Raw genomic sequence first — 15,360 nt, 5'->3', positions numbered from 1 at the left:
AATCATGCACACTGCCCCTGCTCAGACATGCCCATAAACTCCTAGTCATTGTTCATTGGTTGATATTTGTATAACTCCTCCTGTTTGAAGGAATGCCTGTGCTTGATTGGCCAATTGTGAAGCTAACAAGCTTTATTGTTAAGCACCATGAACAAACAACAGAGGCTCACCAGAAAGGAGTCAAACTGTGGAGCTAAGGATGTGAGGATGTTGGTCATGTCTGTGTTACCTGGGAAGATACAGGGTGTACACAGATGCATTATGCTAAAAGGCTTGCTTTATTAGCGCAGGAGACATGGATTACGCAATGCGTATAGCAACATTTTGGCGTCACAAGGTTTGCCATCACTGTTCTAGGGACACCTTACTTTAGGAGATCTCTATTTTCTTCCAGTTGGGTCACTGGAACAGGGAATAAAAGGAAGATGTCCTCAATGGTACAAAAACAGCAAAAGCAGAGGTTTTAACACTCCTGTATTCTAACCAAAGCTAAAAAAAAAAAAAAAAGTGTTTTGACTATACATGCAATTCACACATTAGCAAATCAGGCCCCATGAATACGAGGAGGGCACAACCAGTAAAAATTATATTGGCCAACAGGGAATAACCACCCACTGTAGACTTAGGCAGATAATGAACACAAGATCATTATGAGCATTCAGATGATTTTCCTGGGTAATCTAAATATGCACATGGTTGATACTGCACAAAGACTTCAATTTAATAAAATAATGTACCAAGCAAAAACCTTAATCAATTAATCACAGATCAGTTGGGTGTTGATCACTTGACAGACAAAACACCACACTAATAAATGTTAAAATCCATTAAGACAGGTTGGAACCTAACAAAATCAGAGAAGCTTTTCCTGCCAAGACATCCCTGTACACAAATATCACCCATAAACCCAGGGAATGTGTTGCTCTTTATACATTTTAATACGCCATGCATATGTGGTTTTTAAAAAAAAAAAAAAAAAAAAAAAAAATAATATATATATATATATATATAAAACTGTGAACAAATACATGATAACTAGATAAACAGATAGACCATTTCCTGTTTGCAAGTCACTGACTTGGATCAATTAACTTGCCTTGTAGGCATCATCTGACACAGCAGCTTTCCTTTTATTTTAAATCACAATAACAAGTATACAAAGGATTCCTGTGACCATATAGTTCTTCATCTTCGAATCTGAAAAGCACATTAGTGCCCAAGCTGTGAAACATTATCAAAGCACCACACAATGCAGAGCTGATAGAAGTTGTTGTATAAAACCTCAACCTCTTTTCTTATATTGTATAGTACTTGCCAAGACGGCTCACATTTCATTTAATAATCACTGTGTTAGTGTATAATTATTCAATATTCAGATTTAATATGGTGAGCTTTGTATTCCAGTTTCTAATTCATTTATGACTGAAAATTAGCATACGAACATTATCTAACTTATTCATTGTGTTTTAAACAGTGATTCTGGGACAGAAGTTCATAATGAAGCATTGAAGACATCAGCAATTAAGTGCATAGTAGCTAACAGTGTGATGATAATACCATCAAAACATTTGAGCTGTAAAAGACGATATATAAGACTTTTTCATTCCCAGCTGCCACATTGTATTTTTCTTCACTATCTACCTATAAGATATAGACTATTGTACCATGTAATTATCTGACAACTTAATAAATATTTACTTGGTTCTTACAGAAAGACTGAAATGTTTGATCTACAGCAGGTGCACAGGCTCTGCTGTTGGCTTAAAGAAATTCACCAAGCAATATTTGCATTTCAAGTGACAAACTGACCCCATAAAACAATCTCAGTGTATTTTCAGAAAAGGAAAAATAAAAAAACTGTTTAAATAAAGAAAACCTGTTTTGATAAAAGTATGGGGGCTGCCATTTCTGAATTTTCCCAAGAACACTGCTTTCCCACTATGTACATGCATTGGTTTTATCACTTTCTGGGTCACTAATCCAATAAATATAGAAAATATGAACTTTCTCCAGATTATCTACTGCACACTTATTTGGGGCCTAAAGATTATACTGCTTCTGATACCCAGTATAATCAGTCACACTGCACCAGGCACCCAACATTCATGGGTGCATGCCAGCAATGGTGGCCCCCATGCGATACTCTTGACAGGTGTATGTTGGGGCTCCCATGGGTTTAAATACCCATACACACACTAGAACATAGAAATATTGGATTTTCTTAACTTTTGAGAAGAACCCATACAAAAAAATGCAATATAAAAACCCACACACTACTATAAGAACCACAAACAGCATTTCTTCCCATTCATTTTTTGCCTGCCTTGGTAATAGAACTTAGTGGTGTGAATAGATAAACAATGGGGGTTATTTACTAAAGACAAATCCACTTTGCACTACAAGTGCACTTTCAAGTGCAGTCGCTGTAGATCCGAGGGGGACATGCAAGGAAAATAAAAAATAAAAACAGCATTTTTGCTTGTACATGATTGGATGATAAAATCAACAGAGCTTACCCCTCAGACCTACAACGACTGTAGTGCAAAATGGATTTGATTTTAGTAAATAAACCCCAATGATTCCTATTAAATCAGGTAAATTCAATTAAAAGAGCAAATAACCCCTCACATTTCTTCACGCCAACAACAAAATGGAAATGCTAAGCTTTTAGCTGGCCTGCTTACATACACTGTACAGGGGTTGATTTACTAAAGGCAAATAGGCTGTTCACTTCAAAAAAATAATCTTCCCCAGAGCTTGGTGAAATTTTACTTTGCAAAGAAAAAAAAATGCATTTTTGCTTGAGTGTGATAGGATGATAGAAGTCAGCAAAGCTCCATCTCATTCACTAAGGCCCCTTTCACACTGGAGCAGTTTGCAGGCACTATTGCGCTAAAAACAGCCCTGCTAGCCGCATCTTTGGAGCAGTGAAGGAGCAGTGTGTATACCGCTCCATCACCGCTCTTGCCCATTGACATGAATAGGACACCGCAGCTATACCGCCAGCAATGCGCCTCTGCAGAGGCACTTTGCGGCGGTTTTTAACCCTTTCTTGGCTGCTAGCGGGGGGTAAAACTGCCTGCTAGTGGACGAATAGTGCCGCAAAATTAGCGGTAAAGCGCCGCCGATGCACTTCCAGTGTGAAAGGGGCCTAACTGCAACTGAACAGTCCATTTGTCTTTAATATATCAACCCCACAGAGTCTAGCATGATTCTCTATGGCAGTTCCGTCCTCACCATGGGTGTATGCTTGGACCCTTAACTGAATGGAGCATATGCTATGGCAGCTGTGAGCAGACCATGCAACCAAAAGCTTGCCATTATCAGTAGTAAGAAATAAGCCTTGTACAGAAATTGTGTGATGACAGGCTGTTGGCGGAAAATCCAACCGTTTGTATGCTCCATCAGACAATTGTCGGATTTTCCGTGGACAAATGTTGGCTGGCAGGCTTTAAAATTTTCCGTGGACAATTGTCTGTTGTCGGATTTTTCGCATTCTCCAGATTAATGGTCACCAAACACAACATTAGCAGAGGTGCCCAAAGGGTGGCGTTAAAGAGCTGAAAAAACACGTATGTCACTACGTTCATGTTTGTTGGCCGACAATTGTGTGCAAGACAAAATTCAGGCACACGCCCTTCGAACAAAAGTCCTACGCTTTGTCTGCGGAAAATCCGATCACGTGTAAGAGGCTATAGGTCATGGGTCTTCAAACTGCGGCCCTCCAGTGGTTCAGGAACTACAATTCCCATCATGCCTAGTCATGTCTGTGAATGTCAGTGTGTTACAATGCCTCATGGGAAGTGTAGTTCCGCAACAGCTAGAGGGCCGTAGTTTGAGGATCTTTGCCATAGGATGTTTGCTGCTGAAGCCATGACAAAGGTGAGCCTGTTAACATTTTAGAAAGCCTTTAAGGAATAACATTTTTTTTTTCTTGTTCTTAGGTTTAGAAATATTACTTCTTTTCATAACCGTAGCCACCCAAGCTTCGGGAATAGAGACAGAATTGTTAACAGGTTATATTGTGAAATTCTAAACCGTTCTACCATTACAAAACAAAAAGATACCTTAAAAAAAAAAAAAAAAAAAATTATATATATATTATATAATATATCTGTCACACCTGGGCTTTTGCAAACATATGAATATTTCGTATTTATAACTGTGCAGGGATCCCTATGAAAGATGTAGCTTAATGTATTCTGTCGTATGATGATTCCAGGCCCCGAGGGCTTAGAGGTAATAGTTCAGCTGAAGTTTGACAGCTGCAGCCCCACCAGCTCCCTGACCTCATGGTGATAACACACTGTCTACTGATTGTGGATTAAAGTATTGCATAACAAAATCCTGTAGTTAAGAGGCATGTAAACAACTATATTGCTCTGTGTTTAATACTGCTATGGTTACTTAGTGGCTGGAAGACAGCATGTGTCAGCATAAATTCAGGCAGTTGACAGGGATTCAACACTTAGCCCTTAAAGTCATGCTCAGACTAAATAAAGTAAAATAAATAGAACATTTTTATTAAAGTGGTAGTAAAGCCATAGTAATGATTTACACCTACAGGTAAACCTAAAATAAGGCTTGCCTGTAGGTACAGTAAATATTTCCTAAACTATCACAGGCAATACTTACTATAGTAGCAGCCGGTGGCGTCACCTAAACATGCGCACTGCACTCTCGACGCATACTAGCACATTATGAGATTATCCTGCAACGACCTAATTTTTTGGAACTTTTTTGCGGTTTCCTGCCACTATAATACACTTGCAGAATGGTAATCATTTTATAATAATTTTAGTTTTAATGTGTTATTAAAACCTTTTCTGTTCTTTCCTTATATTCAGTGGTTTTAATATCTATATTGTCCATTACTGTCTATAGCAGTGATGGTGAACCTTGGCACCCAAGATGTCTTGGAACTACATTTTCCATGATGCTCATGCACTCTGCAGTGTAGTTGAGCATCATGGGAAATGTAGTTCCAAAACATCTGGAGTGCCAAGGTTCGCCATCACTGGTCTATAGGGTGACTGTTCCCTTGTAGGGTCCCCTGTAGCCACCCTTCTGTGCAAGCTTCTGGATGCACTAAATTCTGATACATCAACAACTCCTAAGCCCTGCATTCCAAGCAAATGTCTTTAGTTAGGGTTGCTACCAAGATGGTACTTAATGGTTGACCATGTGAAGTGAACAACATGAGTTCGCTGATCGGAAGTTCAGGGAGATTGCATAAAGTAAAGTGCACTAAACACACACAAGTTGTAAGTGTTCCTCAGACTTTTTGAAAATCAAACATGTCCTATGCTCAACTGTCCATTACAAATGCAAGAAGTATAAACACTGTGAGGCCTTAGTATCACTTTAAAGTGGAGATTCTCGCATAAGCCCAGTAGGGACTGGTTTTCTATAAGGATGAAAACTCATCAGAAGCATTCTTTAGATATAACCAAGTATTTTGAATTCACAATTACAAAAAGTTACAAATACATATTATAGCCAATATGAAGTTCAAAAGGTAAAATATTGTTAATGAATCTCAGTAGAACCTTCAGGTTTATCAAGGGTTCCAGTAGAGAAAACCTCATACCTGGACCTGTAGAAGACTCTGCCAGAAACTTTTCGTGCCTCAGATTTATTAGTACATCAAAGTCTGGATCCCAGAGCCCAGACCTCTGCAGAGAGACATTAACAGCAAACCTTGTTTCTTCTTTACATAAGGCTAGGGTACCACCCATCTTAGCCTTTTGATATCGGCCCTGAGGTATGCATCCGTTATAGCTCCTAAGTCTCCGCAGCCAGACCATCAAAAGAGCATTTTTAAACACTGGCGAAAAAAACTGAGGTACTCTCCATTTGGGAGGGGTTATATAGGGGGAGGAACTCAATTTTAATTGGGTTTGCCAGTGTCCAATCACCTGTGGTGACTACATAACCCATTAAGTAATTAACCACTTCCCGACCCCCGCATGTATATGTACGTCCACAATATGGCACGTACAGGCACATGGGCGTACACGTACGTCCTCGCCTATTAGCGGGTGGGGGGTCCGATCGGGACCCCCCCCGCTACATGCGGAGGTCGGGTCCGCTCGGGGAGCGATCCGGGACCACGGCGCGGCTATTGGTTTATAGCCGCTCCGTCGCGATCGCTCCCCGGAGCTGAAGAACGGGGAGAGCCGTGTGTAAACACGGCTTCCCCGTCCTTCACTGTGGCGGCGCATCGATCGCGTCATTCCCTTTATAGGGAAGACACGATCGATGACGTCATTCCTACAGCCACACCCCCAAACAGTTGTAAACACATACTAGGTGCACCCTAACTCCTACAGCGCCACCTGTGGTTAACTCCCAAACTGCAACTGTCATTTTCACAATAAAGAATGCAATTTAAATGCATTTTTTGCTGTGAAAATGACAATGGTCCCAAAAATGTGTCAAAATTGTCCGAAGTGTCCGCCATAATGTCGCAGTCACGAAAAAAATTGCTGATCGCCGCCATTAGTAGTAAAAAAAAAATTAAAAAAAAAAATGCAATAAAACTATCCCCTATTTTGTAAACACTATAAATTTTGCGCAAACCAATCGATAAACGCTTATTGCGATTTTTTTTACTAAAAATAGGTAGAAGAATACGTATCGGCCTAAACTGAGGAAACAAAATGTTTTTATATATGTTTTTGGGGGATATTTATTACAGCAAAAAGTAAAAAATATTGCTTTTTTTTTCAAAATTGTCGCTCTATTTTTGTTTATAGCGCAAAAACTAAAAACCGCAGATGTGATCAAATACCACCAAAAGAAAGCTCTATTTGTGGGGAAAAAAGGACGCCAATTTTGTTTGGGAGCCACGTCGCACGACCGCGCAATTGTCTGTTAAAGCGACGCAGTCCCGAACTGTAAAAACACCTTGGGTCTTTAGGCTGCATATTGGTCCGGGGCTTAAGTGGTTAAGGCTCTGTGTCCCGTGATGTATGATCAAGAAACATTGTTTATGAATCTCAGTAGAACAGAGTAAATAGTCAAAAGATTGAATCTACTTGTATCATACATTTAATTCTGTGTGTGGCAGTACTTACAAATAATAAAAGTTTATTAGAATGTTTATATAAAATGTTCGCTATTTTAACAGAATAAAGCTGAATTTCAGGTATGCCATTTTTTTATATAGATACAGTTGTCCAGAATGGACCAATGTGTATATATTATACTTGTGAGATCCCTCTAGAAGTAATCTCCACTTGCTTCTTTGTCCCCTGCTGAGTGACTGTCCTGCAGGCCGACGGTCAATTGGCACAGTCTCCATTCAGAGCTTTGCATTCTCTGATTGGATGAGATGGAGAGGATGAACACCACCTTGCCCCCATCGAAGAATGCTATACATTCATCGAGAAAATGCAAAGCATTCTCTAAATGGTGCCTAGGCCAAGTGGTCAATCTCCTGTGATCAGAATGCAGCAGGACAACCACTCAGCAAGATGACCTGGAAGCAAGTGAAAATAACGGGAGTAGTGGTGTCTACTACAGTGGATTTACAGCTTCTAAAGAGATTCCACAGGTATGATATATACAAAGTTACATTGGTTCAAGCTCTAGACCAACTTAACTATGTAAAAAATACCATATCTGTAAATCTTGAGTATACACAATGGAAATCTAAGAGTGGACCTAATCGTTCGATGTAACTTGAGCCGGTCTATTCCTACTTATTGAGTGGTCTCTAACACCACCCTTTACACACTCTTAGAGGGTCAAGCTCTCTCCTGGTTTAGGCATCTGCCAAGGAAGCTAGGGGGGCACTGCTTATCAGTAGAAGTTTGATTCTGCCGACAACAAAAAAAGTTTTCAAAAAGGTGTTATTTTTACACCTGTTTACAAGAGCAGCAAGAAAAATGTGGAGAATGGGTTTCAGGTTCCCTAGATACTTTAGCTTTAAAGTTTAGTCTGCTGTTATTGGCATTGCTTTACCAAAGGCAAATAGCCTGTTTCCTTAGCTAAGTGAATGCGGCGAAGATCTGATGACTTTCATCATCCAATCATGGGCAAGTAGAAATAGAGTTTTTTTGTGATACTTTCCTTGCATACGATTGCAAAAATTACCCAAAGGGGGCTTTCCCCATCTTCCCTAAGTGAAGGGAAAATTCCCTTGCAAAGTGAATAGTATATTTGCCTTTAGAGAACCAATCCAACTAGGACTTTGTCTATAACGAAGAATTGTATAAATGTTTTAACACATTGGCCCAACTATTTAAGTGTCCACACTGCTTCCCAAACAAAACATGGACTTCTCATAACCTAAAAACGTACATGAACTTTATACGCTTGAAAAACCTACTGCTTTAAAAAGTTACATTAACTAGAAATATGCCAAGCATAGGTTTTAGTATCTGATGCTCACGTGAAAATAACATGTGGTAAGGTCAGCCATTATTTATCATAGTAAGCTAAAACCATGTTACAAAATGAAACTGCAAGAATAGACTACATACAAGCAGGCTCTTCATTGGCGTGCAGCCATCACAGCTCTTAAATGTCACTCTATGTTGCACTTTATTTTCTGGATATCTCCCACTAATCTCAGAGCCTCTCTTACACAAAAATCATTGAAATGTAAATACTTGCAAGTTGCAAATAAGGTCTAGAGGGAGGAAAAGTGAAAGTAAATGATGTACAATTTTATATGTAATTAATGTACAAACACACTAGGTATTCCTGTGACCTGGACCAAAGTAACAGAATGGGATTGTGGGTAAGTCTCAACTTTTTTAGGGTTTCATTCTGTGAAACACAGAATTACAGATAAGGGGGAATGCAGAAGATATATAATGAGGGGGTGTCAACCAAGACCTCCACCACAACATACTGTATTAATAACAACACAACTACAAAAGTAAATCACTTTACTACAAAAACTTAAACCCCACCCCCCCCCCCCCCCCAAAAAAAGAAAATATAATTATATATATATTCTCCAAAATAATAATGCATACACATCCACTGCCTAATGGCCCTGTACTCTATTTTTTAATTAAATTCTTTTTTTTGCTGTGTTTTTATGCCTCCTTATAACAAAGTTCTTATCCACCCCCCCTCACTTCCATTTGTCAGGAAGTTGCAGTCATGTGCACTGCTCTACACATCTTAAAGTTCATTTCGGAAGTGAGAGGGTGGCTACGTTCCTACATACAGTGGGACCAAGGAGAGCAAATGTAGCCACCCTCCAACAGGAAGTCAGATCACAAAAAAAAAAAGGGAAGAGAGGAAGGGGAGGTGTTCCGAGGAGGCTACGAGAAAAATAAGGGGGTACTTTTTAAAAGTTAAGAATACATATTTCTATAGATTTTTTATTTGTTTTGCTTTTTTTTTATTACTCTAAGCTGCAAACACACTACGTCATCATGTGATCTGATCAACAGTAGTCCAAGGTAATAGAGATGGCTTGTGGTAAATCGGTGAAGTCGCAACTTTTTTTTAGGGGTTTCATACTGTGAAATATAGAACCCCCAGATAAAGGGAGTTTCAGGAGACTTCATAGGTGTGTGTGTGAGTGAAAGAAGACCTCCACTACAAAACACTGTGTTCATAATAATGTGCCCAAAAAAGTAACACTTTACTACAAAAAGCTAAAATTCATAGTTCACCTCCATAAAAAGAAATACATTAAGCTTGTATGATCTAATGTGTTTCAGATTCTCTTTACCAGCTGTCATCTGTTATGAAAAGCAATCAGGGCAGGGAGGTATAAACACAGTTTTCAGATCGGGATACAACGCTAAACATTAATTTATTTCCCAACAATAGAGCAAAGGGGGCAAGCTATAGACACAACACAAGTCAATCATTCCACACAGTGTGGATCTATTCAGATCAAATATTTCTGTTGTCAAAACACTGCTACAGTATGACAAAGGATTAAGCACAGTTGCAGACATCAAGGGGTACTCACTAGGTAATAAAAAAAAAATCTAAAAACATAAAAAGTTCAGAGTGGAAAGCCAGAGCAGGCTGCAATAATTAGTGTTTAAATACCCAACAGCATTCTCTAATTAGATGTATAATGGGACTAATAGTAAGCACTCATTAATTAAAAAGCTGGATGACACATGAAGTATTTAAGATCAGCACCCTACTCTGATGGACTGAACATACACAGAAAAATTGAAACATAAAAAAGTTCAGAGTGGAAAACCAGAGCAAGCTGCAATAGTTAGTGTTTAAATACCCACAACATTCTCTAATTAGATGTATAATTAGACTAATAGTAAATACTCATTAATTAAGAAGCTGGATGACACATGTAGTATTTAAGATCAGCACCCTACTCTGATGGACCGAGTAAATACACACATACAAAAATGACAGTTCTGTGGGAAATTAGATTTACAAAAAACTGTTGATTAAACAAACAAATACGATTTACAAATACAAAAAAAAGTGTTAATAACAAGAAACATAATATAATAGTCACGGTGTAGTAATCTGAGAAAAGTCCTGCTCTGATGGACTGAACACATACACACATGTATATAAAAATGACAGTTCTAGCAGAAATAACATTTACAAAATACAAAAGCATAAAGTGATAGTCACCTTGTAGTAATCTGAACACTGAGAAAAGTCCTGCTTTGATGGACTGAACACACATACATATAATATGACAGTTCTAGCAGAAATAACATTTACAAATACAGAAAGTGTCGATAAAACAAGAAACAATGTAATATTCACCTTGTAAGTGTAGTAGTCTAAACACTGAGAAAAGTCCATGTTGGGGGATTCTCCGGGCAGGGCATTGCCAGCAGCTGCCGGGTAAAACCTTACATCCATGGTTTATTTTACCCAAAGGGATATCTTCAAGTTTTTTTTTTTTGTTGGGGGGGGGGTCCCGGTCCCGATCCTAATTGGTCAGCATGCAGCCGGTTCAGGTGCGGGATCGGAGACAAGTTTTTGCAGAACGGATCTCGGGTTTAAAAAGCGGAGATCCCGACACCATAAAAAAGCCGGCTGGACAAGTCCGATAGGATGGTGTCGGGGATGTTATTTTTTAAAGAAGAAAAAAGCCGCAAATAGCTAGAAGCCCAGGACTTGCCTAGGCATTGATGAACAGCAGCTGCTATACACAAAGGAGCCACGCGTTTGCTTATTGGGATCAGTAGCTCCGAGCAAAGCTAAAAGAAAAAAAAGCCAACCCCCCTCCCGGACCAAAAAAAAGAAAGCAGAGATCAAACAACAACAACAAAAATAAGCATCAACTCCAAAACAGATCCAGAGGACTTTATTCCACCAATCAGGGCTTGTGCAGAGATGGGGATAGGAGTTTGTATGGAATGACCTCTCTGCCTTGTTTGAAAGAAGGAGGATGGGGGGAGGGGGGGTTATTGAAGAACAAAACAGAAAGAAAAAAAAAGTCTTTGCAGCCAACGGTTAGAGAGAGTGGAGTTTGAAGAGGTAGAGAGAGACGGGAGCTGCTGCTGGCAGGGCTCCCTAGGAGAAATGAATAAGTAATAGGCAATGACAAGCAGGAGCGGAGTCCCTCCCCCTCCCCCCCTCCGTGCCACTCCCACTGAGTGCAGCTGCTACTGTGTACACAGTGTGTCCATGCTGATGGGAAGAGGCACCCACTGTGGTTAGAGGGATGCTGAGCTGCTAGTGATCCACTGCTGCCTTACATCAACACTGACTAGGTGATGATATACTGACTGCAGCGCTCCGCTCTACACAGCCTGCCTGGGCTCTGATCACTGCTGTCACTTGCATTGAAATCAACGACCTGTGATGGTTTCATTCACACAAATGCTTGTATACAATTGATTTGCCAAAGCTGGAGCTGCCGTGCGTGTTAACCAATCAGCTTCTAGCTTCACCTTTTTCAGATCAGCTTGGAAATGAAAGTCAGAAGCGGATAGGTTGCCTTGATTTAAACCAGTGTGGCCAACCTACCACATTGAAATTTACTGACACAACACCCAAAATTTACCGACACAGCCAAGTTTTTACTGGCATTTCCAAAATTACAGTTGCAAATTATTTAGGCTACAAACAAATACAATATGCAATTAGCAATATGTTGTTAGGTAGATAATAAGGCAAAAAACGAAGGGCCAGATTCACGTACAAGAGCGCCGGTGTAACGTAACCCGTTTACGATACACCGCCGCAAGTTTCCAGTTTTAGTGCCCGATCCACAAAGCACTTACCTGGAAACTTGCGGCGGTGTATCGTAAAGACGTCCGGCGCAAGGCGGGCCAATTCAAATGGGCGTGTGTCATTTAAATTAGGCGCTCTCCCGCGCCGGACCTACTGCGCATGCTCCGTTTCTTAACTTCCGCCGTGCTTTGCGCGAAGTGACGTCATTTTTTCGAACGGCGACGTGCGTAACGTACTTCCGTATTCCCGGACGTGTTACGCAAATGACGTTAAATTTTAAATTTCGACGCGGGAACGACGGCCATACTTTAGACAGCAATACGATTGCTGACTAAAGTTAAGGCACCTAAAACGACGACTAACTTTGCGACGGGAAACTAGACTAGCAGCGACGTAGCGAATGCGAAAATCCATTGTGGATCGCCGTAACTCCCAATTTGCATACCCGACCCTGGTTTACGACGCAAACTCCCCCCAGCGGAGGCCGCGGTACTGCATCCTAAGATCCGACAGTGTAAAACAATTACACCTGTCGGATCTTATGGATATCTATGCGTAACTGGTTCTATGAATCAGTCGCATAGATAGAAACAGAAATACGACGGTGTATCAGGAGATACGCCGTTGTATCTCTTTTGTGAATCTGGCCCATATTTCCTATTTTATTTTCTATATAGTAAGTAGTTCAGGGACAGGCTTTAAGAGGGCAAGTAATTAGAATGGGCGGAACACACACATAAAATTGACTCTCACAGTGACACTGACAGCAGTGCGCAGTGCACAGAGTCACAGTGACAGTCTCTCTACAAGACCATTGATCCCCCCAGTCCACTCCAGTCTAAACAGTTCTGACGGTCCCAGCCTGCCTTGCTACCATACCGCAGACCTGCACACAAGGCTCTGGCCGCTCTGCTTGGCTCCATTGCACTATGACATCACACGACATGCTCAGGCGACGCCTCCACCAGAGCCACCCAATCACACTGTAGTAGGCACTCAGATGGCCTCAGCTCTGCAACCAAGCTAAGCGTCACAGCCATATTTTTTACTGGCAACCTTTTACTTTTACTGGCAGGAGAAAATTGCCTGATTTTTACTGGCTGCCAGTAAAATTACTGACAGTTGGCAACACTGATTCAGATTCTCCGACAGTTTTGAGAAGTGCCCTGTACATAGTAATTAGTTGCAAACCTACCAGATTAAAAATTGACTAATACGACTTTCAAAATTTACTGTCACCGCCAAGTATTTACTGGCGTTTTCAAAAGTTACAAAATTACAGTTTTAGGTGCAAATGTCAGTATTTAGGCTACAAACAAGTACAATATAAAATTAGCAATGCGATTTAAAGAGGAGGTTCAGTCTGCTCATATAATTTGTAATAAAAACATCTTTTCCATTCTGAAGCTTCCCTCCAACCACTTTGCATATTATTTTATATATACTGTGATTCTGTACTTGCCAAATATGCTGCAGAAATCTCCCTCCACTGAATCTGGCTGAAACCATTTTAACTGTGGACAGCTGAAGCTACCTAGATTTACACAAAGGCACACCCTGCAGCTCTCATTGGCCCTCTTATGATTCACCCCCTCCCTTCCTGGCAAACTCTCACAAGAGTTAGAGAGAGAGCTGTGCATGATGTCATAAGCCTAGGTGTTTTACCAGACAAGAAACAGGAAGCGTGCTGTACAGTGGAACTTCAGATTGTGAGCAACACGGTTAACGAGCGTTTCGCAATACGAGCACTGTATTTAAAAAAATCCTAACTCGGTTTGCGAGTGTTGTCTCACAAAACGAGCAGGATTCAGGCCAAAGCAGTGTGCAGTACTGCGTTTGGCCTGAGGTGGGGATCTCTGTTCGGAGCCATTCGAAAATGCTCGAAAAGACATGGAAATACTCCGTTCCCGAGCCTTTCCGAGGTTTGCCAAGGTCAGCCGAGTTCCAGTCGTTTTTTGTGTTTATTAAAAGTCAGCAGTTATAAAAAGTATAGCTGCTGACTTTTAATAAACACACATCCAGGGATGCGGCCGCAGGAACCCTTGGTTCTCTCCCTCGCCTCTCCCCAGCACCAGCATTAAAAGTTTGGGCACCCGGCTGTAACAGCTTGCGGCTTCACAGCGGAATGTGCACATCACAAGCTCGAAACTGTATCTTAAAGCGGGGGTTCACCCGAAAAACAAATTTTTAACATTAGATTGAGGCTAATTGTGGGAAGCACAATCGTTTTTTTTTTTTTTAAATCAATGCAGTACTTACCGTTTTAGAGATAGATGATCTCCGCCGCTTCCGGGTATGGTCTGCGGGACTGGGCGTTCCTATTTGATTGACAGCCTTCCGACCGTCGCATACAGCGTGTCACGAGTTGCCGAAAGTAGCCGAACGTCGGTGCGCAGGCGCCGTATAGAGCCGCACTGGCGTTCGGCTTTTTTCGGCAACTCGTGACGCGCTGTATGCGACGGTCGGAAGGCTGTCAATCAAATAGGAACGCCCAGTCCCGAAGACCATACCCGGAAGCCGTGGAGAACATCTATCTCTAAAACGGTAAGTAATGCATTGATTTAAAAAAAAAAACACCCGATTGTGCTTCCCACAATTAGCCTCAATCTAATGTTAATTTTTTTTTTTCGGGTGAACCCCCGCTTTAAACTCTATCTTTAAAATGTAATATATGTAGCTTACCTTATTAGTCCTTGGATGTGGTGGTTACATTTGATTTCTTTTTTTTCTTTATTTTCACTATGATTCTGCTAATAGAAGTTCATGTTCAAGGGAAACAAGGCTTACTCACAGCACTGTATCCATGGAGGAGCAGCATTGACACCCATAACATAGAGGGACACAGTGGCAGTACTATCAGGGTCACAAAGGCTGCACTTGCAACTGAACCCTGTTGTGGATGGGGCAATCCCACTGCCTGTCACCCAATGATTATTCTAGTTAGAGGTGATGATGGGAATCAGTAGATATCACACTGTGGCTGAGCACTCACTGTCACTGCCATACCCACACAGAGGACTGCCCACCTATCCTCCCTGCCCATTGCTGCAGACAGATGCCATGTCGGGAGGCAGAAACTGGAGCTGACTATCTGATGGGTAGAGTGAAGGGGGAGAAGCTCTCCACTGTGCTAGGGAAACAGTGGCAGTACTATCAGGGTCGCAAAGGCTGCACTTGCAACTGAACCCTGTTGTGGATGGGGCAATCCCACTG

The 15,360-nt window shown here is 41.0% G+C and overlaps 1 protein-coding gene across 2 annotated transcripts in view; it reads right to left on the bottom strand.

Annotated features, from left to right (window-relative positions):
* The window catches only part of TOX3 (TOX high mobility group box family member 3), a 188,728-nt gene extending 177,851 nt beyond the window's left edge, over positions 1-10,877 (bottom strand). For both annotated transcript variants that reach the window (XM_040328670.1, XM_040328671.1), the window contains exon 1: positions 10,729-10,877. In XM_040328670.1, the coding sequence (XP_040184604.1) occupies positions 10,729-10,827 (99 nt within the window). In that variant the 5' untranslated portion in view covers positions 10,828-10,877. The remainder of the gene's footprint in view (positions 1-10,728) is intronic.
* Positions 10,878-15,360: the final 4,483 nt, after the last annotated feature.

This window comes from Rana temporaria, chromosome 11, assembly GCF_905171775.1.
Source record: "Rana temporaria chromosome 11, aRanTem1.1, whole genome shotgun sequence".
Taxonomy (NCBI): Eukaryota; Metazoa; Chordata; class Amphibia; order Anura; family Ranidae; genus Rana; species Rana temporaria.
The sequence above is the reverse complement of the archived record's forward strand: the minus strand, read 5'-3'. Positions and strand labels throughout refer to the sequence as shown.